The sequence below is a fragment of the Lasioglossum baleicum genome, chromosome 7 (assembly GCF_051020765.1).
Source record: "Lasioglossum baleicum chromosome 7, iyLasBale1, whole genome shotgun sequence".
Taxonomy (NCBI): domain Eukaryota; kingdom Metazoa; phylum Arthropoda; class Insecta; order Hymenoptera; family Halictidae; genus Lasioglossum; species Lasioglossum baleicum.
Genome location: NC_134935.1, coordinates 15,355,924 through 15,370,457, shown reverse-complemented (window position 1 = coordinate 15,370,457; position 14,534 = coordinate 15,355,924). Strand labels below are relative to the sequence as shown.

The following is a 14,534-nucleotide window of genomic DNA, read 5'->3' as shown; positions in this document are numbered from 1 at the left end:
CTGATCACAGTTAAGATTGTACGAGATCGTTCAGCAGAGAGAGTGAAGATTTTATCAGATTTTATCAGATTTTATGCACTGTGACTGCACAATGAGTGCTCGAACGTGATCGTTCCAGCGACCAGCATGAAAAATGCACCGTCCGAACGTATTCAAAACTGACGATAGCATTTGCTCGGCTACGATGGAACTAATTTCTACTCGGTCAGGATAGATTATCGAATTTGCGGTTCACCAGCGTGACGTGTATCGGTGTACAAGTTCACGGTAGTCGGATTCCACTCGTAAACCCGCGGGCGTCGAACACCCTGCAACGTAACAACGAACGGGCCAACTTTCTCGCTTAATCAGAACGGATAGTTTCGCAAGGCCTCGAAACAACAGACGACAGGTTCGTTAAACTTTTCCGGCGAGAACGGGTGCCGTTTAACAGCCCTCTCTGTTTCTGTTCCACAAAAAAGAAGTTCTTCAAGGAATTCTGCCTGTCAAACATTTAAATCAAGTGTCTTTCGTACCTTTCCTCACATCGAGAACACTTCGGGAAACGCGTGAACAATATTTCCAGCGAGTGACATTTTTTAAGAATTTTTTTTCATCGAACATTCAAATAAAAATTCTGTCAAATTGTTTTGGAAAGAATTTCTATCCGTGAAACATTCAAATAAAAATACGACGTCAGTATTCAAATAAACAACTGGAAATCCATTCTCCAAAATATCTAGATGTTATTTTGAAGAACACATCGTGAAATTGTTGGCCTGAGAAAATTAATTACTCGAGCAACGAGCAACAATTTAAGTGACGCAAAGCCGAGATCAATTCTCTTTTAAAATTGCACAGAAATGCTCTCCGATTGCAGAAAGATTAAGGAATTTGCTGTCATGTGCAAGGTTCCCTACGTGCCGGACATCCGTTTGAAGTACACACAGGCGACCATAACGTAATTACAAACTCGGAACGCGCTCCCACTATGTCATCAGATTGCCGGCGTTCTCTACCAACTGCGATTTGTTAGTTAATAGAGCGACTGTAAAGCAAGCGACCTTGCACCCGCCCCGGTGCATCTATTTTAAGAAACTCGAGTCGATCGACTTCATAAAGCCGGGGAAGCCGAAGAACTCGTGCAGCATAGTCTTTTCATCGTGTCAGACACGACGGTAGACTTAAATCGCCCTTTAATTCTCTATCGAATCGGGAGATCGCCGAGATTGCCGGCCTTGAACTCCAGAAGCCACCACTCGCAAACACGACGAATACAAAATTTATTCGAAATTCAATGAAACAACTGGAAAAAATCGTACAACAAATTTTAAAACGTTCCTGTAAATGGGAAACATTCTTCTTAAAGTCTGTAGTAGTTTCAATCGCTCGAAAAATTTTGCTAGATTTCCAAAGACGTTTTTCCAAGCCCTCGTGCTGTACTTCAGACTGTTGTAAAATTATCGGCACAATTTCCATGCAAAATTCAATAACTCGGCTAGAAAAAATCGCACATCATATTTTAAGGTGTCTTTGGAAAGCGGAAGCTTCAATCTTCAAATATGTGGTGGATTCAATCGCGATAAAAATTTTACAATGCTTCTAAACATTTAAATTTATAGTGTTTTCGAGACGAAACATGTCTTCAGTTTTCCACTCGCAGAAGCATGCAAAAACATCCTAATCACAATTAAATGACGGGATGCAAATATAGAAGTTCGAAGCTTCAAAATGAGACTAAGCTCGTTACTGTACGATTTTTTCCGACGAAATGGCAACAGGTTAAATGTAAACAATTTTTCGAATATTTTTTCGAGCCTCCCCGATTGGAAATTGAAAGTAAATTGTTATAAATTCTTTGAAACTATTGTGGTCAGAAGCGTGCCGACTTGTCTTGCTTACCGGAAGCCTTAGACAACGCCGGAATTTACGTAAGAAGAACGAAGGGGTTGCAAACTTGATTAATCCGGGCTGTTTAATGGGTCAAGTTCGTCCCGGTAAGCCGCGTTGCGTTACGTCGCTGTTCCCCATCATCGAATGGCTCGTCGATCAGCCAACAATCGCCTGGAATATCAGCACGAACTACCCTAACATCCTAATGAAACGAAAACACTTGTTCGATGGTGATTCGCGGGCAATTGTTACTGTGTTTTCATTTGCGATCACTCCACGTCAGCTGTCTTCGAGTCAGGCATTATTAATGAGAAGGACGTTCCGCGATCAATCGTTTCATAAGTTCATCCATTTTCCACTTGACCTAAAAGACTTATTATACTTCAGTTGCCCTTGCACGTTGTGCGAACAATTCGTACATTTTTTTCAATGGCATTCTTTGTCTGAATTTATGAATTAATTCTTGTGTTGTTATGAGATGTATGTTCAAAGAAGTATTTTAGAATGGAATTGTTTGTCTAGATTGAACAATTAATTCCTGTTGCATTTTGAAATGTTTGTTCGAAAAAGTTCATACATTTAATAATGATATTTTTTGTCCAAATTGAACGATTAATTCTTGTGCAATATTTAAATATTTCAGCAACAATTGATACATTTTAGAAAGGCGTCGTTTGTCTGATGAATTGATTCTTGTGTTGTCATGAGATGTATGTTCAAAGAAGTTTATACATTTTAGAATGGAATTGTTTGTCTAGATTGAACAGTTAATTCCTGGTCCACTTTGAGAAATGTTTAAAAGTTCATACATTTAAGAATGAAATTTTTTGTCTAGATTGAACGATTAATTCTTGTGCAATATTTAAATATTTCAGCAACAATTGACACATTTTAGAAAGGCGTTGGTTGTCTGATAAATTGATTCACGTGTTATTATAAAACGTTCGCGCGTTTTAACATGAAATTGTATTCCCTAGATTTAAGAATTAACTCTCGAGCCAATACGAGCTACTTGTTCATAAGATTTACCTATTTTCAGTAAAATTTTAAGAATCTTCTCAGCACTGAGCATATTAAAACCGTTACTCCCCTTCACAATTGCAGTTCCCCAAGGATCGAACTCGACGAAGCCGAGGAACCTAACCGAAAAGCAACAGCTCCACCAAGCGAACGGTGAACAAGGCGATAAACAAGATGTTCGACTAGAATGGCGGCGCAAGATCGAAGGGGATGGCAGCGAGCCCGAAGAAAATTGGCGAAACAAATCCCCGGTTGGCATCGTGTTTGATCCCTCGAGACGGATTGAACGAAAAAAGGATATCCGTTTGAAACCCGTGCAAGAGGATCAGCAGCAAGAAGATAAAGGAACCGAGGGGAAAAAAATTCTGGCGCCAAGTGTTTCGCTGGGAACAAAGCCCAGTTGACTTTCGACTCTCTGGCAAGCTTCTATCCTCGTCCTCGACCAAAAACGTGCTACACGGATCCGCGTTCTTCCTGTTCGAGGTTCCCCCCGCCTAAAAAAGATCAGCTAGCGAGCTGGAGAGTGAGAGAGAGAAAAGCATTTTTTCGCGGAACGTTGAAAGAGAAATATTTCACGCGACAACGAGGATGTTTATCCATCTCCTGGGCTACTCCGGGAAAACTGTTCCGACGTTTTCGTTCTCGTTTTATTTCAACACAGCGCAGCTAGCTTTCTCGCTGCGTCATTTTTTTTTCACTGGCTCTGTTTTTCTAAATATAGGCGAGACACGTTAACAAGGTCACTGTTCATTTTTCCAAGCGGAAGAGAGCTGCTGGAATCGCGAGGATTCGACGACGTTTGAATTTCCCGCTCAGAGAGCGTGGCGCGCGATTCGAATCGAATGACGCGCGCGGAAAAGTGAGCAGAGCGAATGATGAATTATTGAACGGCAGTCGCCAGCGACAAGCTTTGAGGACGCCGCGTGTATTTAGGAAGATGATGCCCTTGGAAGTCTTTATTTCGGGCGACCTCGAGCTTCTTTCTTATTTCGGCAATGCGGAAATTTACATAATGACGAGTCGACCTTTTGATCTTGAAATACAAAGTCGAAGTTAATTAATAGAATATGTATAGATAATTTCTTTACAGTTCAGGCAGCAACGTTTGAATCGTCTTTTGACGTTTAAACAGCTTCCCAGCGCGGACACAATTTGTAAACGATCTTCCCGCGATTAGGGGACGCAGCTGTTGCTCGAGGGGGAATTATTTAACCGCGCGACCAACGACCGTGGTCGCGCGACAGAGCGGTAAAAGCCGCGCGTTTTAAAAGTCGAGCGAGCTGTGCGGAAAGTCGGCCACAAGTTATCAAAATCCGGAGGGCGAACGATGGTCACCGGGGCGTTGCACGTGAACAAGAGAACAGAAGCACACCGGTTTTTCTTTTTTGGTAGCCAGTATGCAGAGCGTTTCGTGGACATAGTTGCCGGCAACTTGTTTTTCAAGGCCTGCGCCAGCTGACCGCGTGACGTATGCATCGTCCAGCGGCTCTTTTAATCGCGTGTGACCTACATACAGTGGCTCGTCTTCTGTTTACCCGAACGGTCGGTCGGGGCAACAGGAAATACCGGGATTTCGATAATTTCAACCCCTTTCCGCCTCTTCTACCTACCGAACCATCCCCCATCACCCCTGCGAGTTTGCTCTAATTCGGCAAAGTACGCTTCTACCGTTGCCCAAACGCAGCCGCGGAAAGCTTTCATTTATCTAGCCCGGTAGACCGGAAAGTTCTGGCCGCCGTCAATGGCCCGGCACCCATTCTCAGTCCTCTTGTAGCCTAATCTCCACTGCCTAATGCGATCCTAAATGCTATCCTAAACGGAACGCCGTTCAACCGCTTCGAGATCGATAGCGGAGTCTCTTCGACACCATTCGTTTTCTACCCTCGAACGTTAGTTTTCTTCGACTTCCTGCAAGCACTAGATCCACATTTTGTTAACACTAAACCTACCGAGCCTTAAAAGTTCCCTTGTAAATACATGTTCCCTTATAGAAATGACAAGATTGATTTTAGTTAGACTTTGTGCAGCTCCTATTGTAATATGTGCTCCTCTAAAGATATCTATACAATCATTTCTTATTAACACTCTTCACCGACCGGAAGCCTATTAATAGGATTTTGAATAATTGTGCTGTACCAAAAGAAAGCACAGAGATTTTCTTTCACATTGCAATTTTAAATGAAACTATTAGATGACGTTGTTGAGGGTGACTTGTTAGTTCACAATGAAAATTAACCATGTACTGTAGATTTGTCAAAATTATGCAATAACCACCGGTCGGTAATGTGTTAAATTATTCTTATGATATCAATAATATTAAAATAAAAAATCTGGATTCACGCTGGGCGATCAACATGTTAAAACTTCAGCTTCAGCTGGAAGAATCAGCTTAGTTACTACATCATTTAAGAGACATTGATTACAATTTTTCTAAATTCTACATAATACAGAAATGTTTGAAATCCGAGGATAGAAAGGAAACTAATTAACATATACACACGTTATTCAACATGGCTCGATCGTTACACCAATCAAAGTCAGCACGTTCATAATCAACAACAGTAATATTTACGGCGCCATAAATCTGCTTTTCATATTCCTCTGTGACACATTATACTTCGTTGTAAAGCAAAATATCAGGTTCAAACCTCATTCATCAAATCGTCGTTAAACTTTTATAGAATTTTCGTACAAGTCGAAAAATTTGTTGCAACTTTGACAGTATTTATGACAAATACATCTGCAGTGTCCAATTAACCGCAGCATGATCGCGGTACTAGAAAAAGTTAAAACTATCTCACGATGAAGCAACACCTCCACCTTGTTGAAGAATATTCTCCCCCTTTCGAAACAATGCAATTGCAGGAACGCAAGCTCAACTCTGCACTTACAATTAGGAACGAGAGAGCTTTTATTGCTCCAACAATTTTGCGTGTTTCACACCCGCTTGCGTCTACGAGTAACCTGCGTGATGGTGTGTTACTCGAGTCTGCTAAAATAAGTTGAAGTTAGGAGGTGTATGAATTAATTTGTGGCCCGTTACTGTAATTTAAAGTGGAACCATTTACACCATCATATTGGAGATTCATTAATTGAGCCGTTTATGAAAGTGGCCTAAGTCCATTTAAGTTTAAATTGAGATATTTAAGAGTTTGCGTTTCATTGAAATTAACATTATACGTATAGGATACCAATGTGTCACACTCCTTAAGTGTATCTAAGAGAATTAAATTTACAATTCCTATTAAAATAACAGCAATTATTAAGTGAATAATATGTGTCTTCTTACCAAGAATGGACTCGAGTCACTTTCGAAATTAACAACTAGATTTGTCATAAAATGTGAAACAGCCCACAAGTCCATTCGATAGAATTTAAAAAGCTTCAAATTGAGAAAACAATATTCAATTTATTTTATATTTCATTACAAAACTTGAAAAAACACCATTTATGCAATTCTTATTACCGTTCCGGCACTTCTTGATAACATTGTAATAATCTTGGGAGACAACCAGTAAATTATTTTTCTTTAATGACATTTCTACGACGCCAAAATCTCTGCCATTCGGTAAAAACGAATGTCCTGATACTATGAATTTATGTTACATTTGTCAACTGACAAATGGACTTAGGCTAGTTTCAAAATCAAATTTTGTATCATTCTATTAACCAGCTAATTTCCTTTTTACGAAATCTTTGTGGTTTTAAATATATTCGGTACAATTCGCTTCAGAATGAAAAGATAACGTAGAAATGTAAGTATTAAAATTGCTAGCTTGATTTTTCTCGAAAATGGACTTAGGCCACTTTCAAAACAGACAGCTCAATTACTTGTAAGATGAAATGAATTACATAAATCTAGTGTACTTTGAAAACCGCAGAGAGTTTTTCTTGTTCATATAATATTTTCATTCAATTTAATTGTCCTAGAAATATTAAATTTTGGGTAAAACTATCAATCAAAAGGATCCTGAATAAATTACTTAAATAACGAATCAGGATCAATTTGTTCGATAGTAATTTGATAATTCTTTGGCTGGAAAGTTCACTATGTTTTAATTTAATTACTGTAAAAATTATATTTTACTACAATTGTGTAAGAATAATTAATTTAAGATCCAAATCAAATTATTCTTTATTTCGTATGAAGTCTAGTTATTGTCACATCCGTTTTTACCGAATTCATAAAATCAAGATTTTCCCAAAAACTTTCTTTCTTATAATAATAGAATTGCAACTTACATCCTCGGGACTTGGGGCTCCAGCAAACGGATTAAGAGATTAACGAATTAACGGGAATTAACAACAGTTTCAAGTTCGTTTTCAGTTGCGTAACGCCCTCTCTTCCCTTCTGCCCAACAGAGAATGGCGCAACTTTGCGTCAGCCGTGGGTATCGCTTCGTTAACGGGCAATCTTGGCAACGATATTTTTCGAGTTTGTACACACGATCGTAAACAGAGGTCAGCTAAACATTAGTCGCCGGATAAACAATTAACTGTGCGTGATTAAGAGTAAACAGCCGCCATGATGCCACTTTAAATTTCGCCGCTCGTAATCTGTTTCGCCGTGACAATTTGCGTTTGTGCGCTCCATTGTTTCTGTGGAGTATATTCGTCAGAGGAGACAATCACTGTTAACAGTTGTGTTATGAACGAAACGAAATAAAAATCTCATTAATCTTTAAAGCGAGCAACTTCTATCTCCTGCGAATCATTATGCAAAATAGAAATTGCTTACCTGAACTGCAACGAACTGAAGTAAATTATACATTTATTTTCTCTTTTAATGAGTCTAATTGGTTGAAAACAATATAAAAATGTCATTAAATTCTTTGCGAGAGATGTTTTTTCTATTTTATGCTCATTTCACTCATATTATTCTTAATAAAAAGAAAACATGCACAACGAAAAAGTGTACTGCAAGCTCGTATATTTCATCATACAGTACAACCTCATTTATCTCGTTCGTTTTATCACGCAAAAAATGTTGAATTTTACATTACGAGGAAGAATAATGTGTTACAGAGGAATATGAACAGCAGATTTATGGCATCGTAAATATTACTGTTGTTAGTTACGAACGTGCTGACTTTGATTGGTGTAACGATGTCAGCCATGTTTAATAACGCGTGTATATGTTAATTAGTTTTCTTTCGTATCCTCAGATTGCAAACATTTCTGTATTATTAATGTCGTAACCAAGCTGGGCTGTAATAATTATTATATTGCAGATAAATATAAATTGATAACAATTGATCATTGACCCCTTGCCGTAACATTCTCGCTTTACAGTTGCAGCGATTAAAACGTGTTTATTCTCAAAAATGTCGTAATAGATAAAGGAGGTATTTTCGCGATCGCACTATTTGAAAGAATGGTAATTATTTTTCTCGGCGCTCAGGTTCGATCAATTTCTACACTAAATGTTTCATGCCCCTCAAGCTATATTCATTTAGTGTAGAAATTGATCGAACCTGAGCGCCGAGAAAAATAATTACCAATGTCGTAACAGGTTAAAGAAAATTTATATTTGTTGTATGGCTACATTTATTTTTTTTATTAATTACAAACGAATAAAATTCGAAACGCGTAAAATTCAAAACATTTTAAATGGATAATTAAACACATTTCAATGGACCCTTCAATAGCAACAGCAATTTTCATTGTGAACTAACAAGTCACCCTCAATAACGTCATCTAATAGTCTCATTTAAGATTGCAATGTAAAACAAAATTCTATGCTTTCTTTTGGTACAGCACAATTATTGAAAACTCTATTAATAGGCTTCCGGTAGGTAAACTGTTAAGATTCGGCAAGGGGTTAACCTCTGGAGGACAATTTTGTGTTGCTCGTCAACCACTAGAGAACAATTTAATTTATAAATTCTGCCTCGCACAAAAAATTAAAAAAAATTGATTCCGGAAAATCTACAATGGTGACTACAACCATCCTCGACTGCCACAAGTCAGGAGGGTTCGATGAAAGCGCAGGGACTACTCGCGGTCAGTTGGTTCCCTTTAATAGGCGATATATGAAGCCCGCATCGCTCGCCACAAATCATTGGTCTGCCGTCGAGGGAGTCCAAAAGAGAGAGAGAGAGAGGAAGAGAGAGAAAAGCCAGTAAAAGCGCGATTAACTTCGGCTCGGCATTCAATTATCCGCGGCTCGTTAACGTGGCCATCAAAAACTCGGTGAGCAACAGATTGCGAGAGAGTCCCCTCCGGAGGAAGCGGCATGAAAAGACGGTGGGGGGCACACGGCCCCCCTCACTCCTTCTTTTACACCCCCGCACGACGGAAAATCTCCTCCGGGCGATCTTTCCTCTCGCAGAAAGGAGGGATTAGTCAAAGGCGGAGCTCGCTTGCTCGCGAACGAAATTTTCAAGAGCGATCTTTTGATCCACGACCGGGTGCTCCACGCTTCCGAGGACACGACCGACTGATTTAGGTCGTCGAAGGGACAGAGACGGCGAAATGAAAGTAGGCTAACTTCGTCGAAATGGAAAAGCGACCGCCAACGATCCGCTGTGGATCGTGCGTCCCGGAGTCTGCGAATTCATTCATCGTTTCCCCATTTTCTGTAAAGAAACGCTTACTATAACGACGGCTTAGCTACCCTGGTAACACGGACGGTTAAATCTTGTCTTGAACGATTGTTGCGATGTTCCACGGAATTTTCAACTTTTAATATCAGTTTGATAATGAAAAATCTTTACATTTTTTACGAGACCGATTTAGTTTTGACCGATGGTTCCTTTACCACTTTTTGGTAAAGAAATTTTTGACCTTTTCACCTTTAAATTCAAGGTCAAGTTTGCACGCCTTTCTTACGTCAATTTCTACTTCATTTCTGTACAATTTAACAATAATAATAAGTAATAATTGCACATTATTAAGATGAAGATTTATCAATGCATAAATGTAGCTGGCTTGAACTTTAACCTGGTTAAAATATTTTAATCGGACCGTGTTCATTATTCACAAAATATTCAGCATTATAAACTTGTGCATAAATTTAGGTAATAAATCGAATCGATGAAGCACAGATTACGGGTTTTGGAGCCCGGCGAATTAATTCTTCATTCGATTACATTTTTGAAAGGTGTTTCCAGGGATATTACCGATCATTTTGAGCCGATTATTCACCGAAGTCCGAAATCCCATCGAGGTCTCATTGAAACAAATTCCTGCATTTATTCCGCGTTTATTTTCGCCTCGGATTAATTGAAGCCGTGGATATCCCACGGTGTAAAATGCTGCGCCCATCGATCGCTTTAATTGCAGCGAACCTGTCCGCGTTCCGTTAACAATACTGGCCAACAGTTTTTTTTCGGTTTCGGACGGGCGAAATCGAATACTTTCGAAAAATTGCGGAACAGTCGGCCGATACGCTCTGGGAAATTCAGGAAAATATTTTTACCGCTAAATTCTCCAACATTTCATTCCCAACGCATATCATAATCATGTATTCTACCTCCAGGAGGCGTGGTCTTCAAAAAGTGCTAAAAATTTTTATGCAAAACTGTGTCTTCAATCTTCGGAATTGTTTCAGACCTGATGAAACACATTCAAATCGAATGACCGTGCAGCTGTGCATAAATTTTACTGTTTCCAATGTTTGCCTCTCTCAATTTTTATTTTTGTGACAACAGAAGAATTGCAATGGAAGGAAAATTCCCGTTTTATTATTATTGCGCCCGATTTATGCGACTCTCGACCGACATATCGCAGCATCGGCGGCGTAAATTCCGTCAGGTTAATCGAGGAAGAAAAAAAACGGTTCCGCCATGGCGGCTGTACTCACTGTGAAGATGATCGTCGATCCTCGCCTGAAGCATGTTGAAGCTCGAGCTCGGCTGATAGGGCTGCTGATCGCGAATACCGCCGCACGCGAACTGATAAAAGTCCTTGCAAGGATCCACCCCCTTCTTCATGAACGCCACCATCCGCTTCGAGGCTTCCTCGCAAGCTTTCGACTCGCAAACACCCTCCGGACCATCCCGCTCCCTGATGCACGCTTCGTCCTGGAAAATTCAAAGTCGTTTCCCGTCTTTATCGCGCCGCCATTCTTCGGGGACTCTTTATGGTGGCGAAGCGAATCCCCACTCTCTAATTGCGTTCCTATTCCTCAAAATATTTTGACGTCCTTCCCCATATCTTCATCCTCATACTCTCTCTCTATAATTCATTAAAAATTTTATACGTGTTTCTTCATTTTCTTCAAACACCTTTTGGGAAAATGGAGCCCTACAATTTTTTATAGCTGCAATTAGATTAAAATGTTTTGGCCTCATTGCTGGGTGACAGAGAAAATTTATATTAATCTCTTATGCAGTGCTAAACAAAATAATAAGACAATTAAGGAAATATTTGAACACCAAATTTACAAATTTTTACAAGTCGTACATGTTTAAATTGTTATAATTTTGTTAAAAAAGTTCGCAGCACAATAAAGTTGACTCGTTTCAGAAAGTGAAGCGTGTACCTGAGAATTGACTAAAACCAAACCTATCCTAACAAAATATTGTTGTGTTAGAACCCAATTTTTTAATTCAAGCAATGAACTTTAATCAATAAAATCTTTTCCATTTTGTTCGATGATCTTTTGCCATCTTTCTGGTAGCTTCACAATTCCACGCTCATAAAACTTCTGGTCCTAATCGATAAAAAACTGATCTCAAATTAAAATATCAAAATTAATTTCTTGCCAACCCAATACAGCCTAAAATTTCTCGAACAGGACACCTATTTATTCTTCAGATTCAGAGATTTGGAAGAAGCTCGCCACTCCAGAGATCTGATCAAGCAATCTATTCATTTCCGAGCGAAGCATCAGCAAATTCGTTCTTTTCGAAATTTCTCAAGATATGATATCTCGCAGTCCGAAAGCTAACTCGGGAACGTTTTCCAGGCGGCGTCCTCGGAACGAGGTCCCCATTTCCCCGATAACAAATGCATTTGCCCGACGAACCCATTCAAAGCGTCCCATTCCGCGTTTTCTTTCAGCGATTCGTCTTCGTACGACGCCGTTCGCTCCGGAGTTCGACTTTTAAACGGACCGAAGAAACCAATGTTTTTCCCGCGGTTCATTCAATTCGGCCGAAAGGAGTTAGAGGTCGCGGTTGGCCCTATGTTCCGGTTTAATGCGACGACATCCGTTCTTTGGTAACCGAAAACCGCGTGTCTTTGCTGAAAGAGACGAATGGCGAATCAAGGAAACTCCATCGAAGATAAATAACGGAAAAAATTACGGAGAAATCGTGGAGGTCTCTCTGAGATCCAGTGAACATTGCTGATCGTCAAACGAAGAAGAATTATTAGGCTATTATTGTTAAAAGTAGATACTGGTGTTCAAATTATTAGCTTGATTTTTACTATATTCATTTATTGGCTGTTGCGTTAATTTTTACGTCATTCGATTGATTCATTTTTTGAATGTTTTCAGTCTTATACAAACGTGAAACTTGATCGCTTCTTATTTCTGGAATTCATTTTACACGACATGAACATTGACTCATGGAAAATAACAGGCGGTGGAGTGCACCTCCATTTTAATTATAAGACAACTTAACTATGATATTAACTCAACTCAAATTTTCGGGCTATGCAACTACTTGCGTTAATTTTTACATGATGAAAATTGACCCATTTGTTTCATTTTTTGACTGTTTCAACTCTATGACTGTACCATTAATTTTTACGTCATAAACATTGACTTCTTTATTTAATTCTCTGAATGTTGCACTATTGTTTTACGCTATTTTCACAGCTCTTTACTTTGCGAAATCTTAGCTTCGACTGACGCTGAAAGGAAACCGTTGGAACCCCGAAAGAAATTTAAAAAAGGTATCTCCAGACTGTTTATGTTAGGCCCCACAGGTTAGGCCTTAGATTAGGCCTCTTGAAACGAAGTATCAAATGGGATACTTCGAAATTTCTGCTTAGAAACGATTCTATGATCGTTTCATCTTCGTAATCTCTGTTTATCAATACGATTCTGAGATCGTTGACTCATTTTTGACAACGAACAATAAGTTCACTGTGCCGGTAACCTATTGATAATCCAACGTACACGAACAGGAGTTTGAACAGAATATTTTAAAAGTATTAACACGAGGGCCAAATAAATTATTTGAATTCTGTCGATCATCTACAGAGTCCACAGAGGTTTTCGACATAAATCTGGAATAGTTGATCTCGTCAAAGAAAAATTCTGTGACTGTCACAACCAGAAAGGGCTCCGAGGTTGTCGTCGATCGCGTACAGAGAGCATAACGTTTTTTCGACAGTGATAAATGATCCTCAGAAGCCGAAGAAGCTTCGTAGATAAGTGAAATTAATTCCGACGTGATCTTCTCCTTCTCTTATCGGTATTAAATTCCCGGAGCTGATGGAAACTGCACGCCGAGAAAGAGAGCGCGGGAAATAGATATCTATCCTCGAGGCGCCAAGTAAAATAGATGACAGCCGATGCCGGGGAACTAGTTTCATGGAGTTCCGCCAGATAAGCTTCTACCCAGTTACATTAAACTAGAAAGATCGGCACGGAGAGTTCAACTTTCGGATCGTGATGCCTGCTTGCACAATAACGACTGGGATTTTCCCTCCGAAGCAGGAAAATCGGTGATTTCAGAAAGAGTAGACTGAAGTAGAAATGAATTGGTCAAATACAAAATTGTTCAACTAATTAAGGTTGTAACTAATTAAATGTACAATGTACCTTGACCCTTTGGCAGGGTTAAACGATCTTTTTCGTTGCATCCCATAGTACACATCGCGGAGAACAAACGTCTCAAAGGAACTATAGGTCTCAAGTCAACTGTTCTCTTAAGGGGATATTACTTAATCGACTGTTTAGAAAGTATCCGATTGGAACGTATCATATTTCAATAATATTCTCTGAAAATGTCAGAGGAAAATTCGAAATACTTTCGAAGTTATAGACGATCATAGCAGGCATAGCTGATTGAACGTAAGTAGATTTTATATGTGAAAATTCGTTTGCCAAAACTTTAAACGCGTTTTTATCAAAAACTGATAACTTAAAAACCATTTAATCTATCAGATCAGTCTGAAATCCTAATATGTTCTTCTACACAACAATAGCCCCAGTATAGACCAGAATAAATAAGATTGGTTAAATAAAATGCTATTTTTGGGACCACCAACTTTGGAGGTCCACCATTTGTGAATTTTTGCTCGAACAAAATAATCGTAGTCTATATACTGGGGCCATAATCATACTTTATCTAATTGTAAGTATAATTCTTTTTTCTACTGAGCCGCAATCGTGCACGCCAGCAGATCGAAATTTTTAAAATGACTTCCATGAGGCTGGAAACAAAAACCCATAAAAGATCATTTAGAAAATTATATAAAATTTTTTTCTTGTATTTGAAGACAAGATATATGTCAAAAAAAATTACGGACTCAAAAAATGTTTTTTCATAACATTATCAGTCCCATAAAAATTGTTCAAATTTTCAACCAAGAAAGTGTAATGTCCCCTTAAAAAACAACTTGTCACCACAACAACATATCATTTTGAAACACCCTGTAGGAATAAATTGCTGTGAATTAATGTATACAATATGTACACCTGTCTCTTTAAACAGTGTATGTTGATTTCATGAATTTTTTGA

At 38.9% G+C, this 14,534-nt stretch overlaps 1 protein-coding gene across 4 annotated transcripts in view; it reads right to left on the bottom strand.

The window, feature by feature from the left end:
- LOC143210826 (neprilysin-1) overlaps positions 1-14,534 on the bottom strand; it is a 181,130-nt gene that overhangs the window by 141,012 nt on the left and 25,584 nt on the right. For all 4 annotated transcript variants that reach the window (XM_076428039.1, XM_076428041.1, XM_076428040.1 and 1 more), the window contains exon 4: positions 10,697-10,916. In XM_076428039.1, the coding sequence (XP_076284154.1) occupies positions 10,697-10,916 (220 nt within the window). The remainder of the gene's footprint in view (positions 1-10,696; positions 10,917-14,534) is intronic.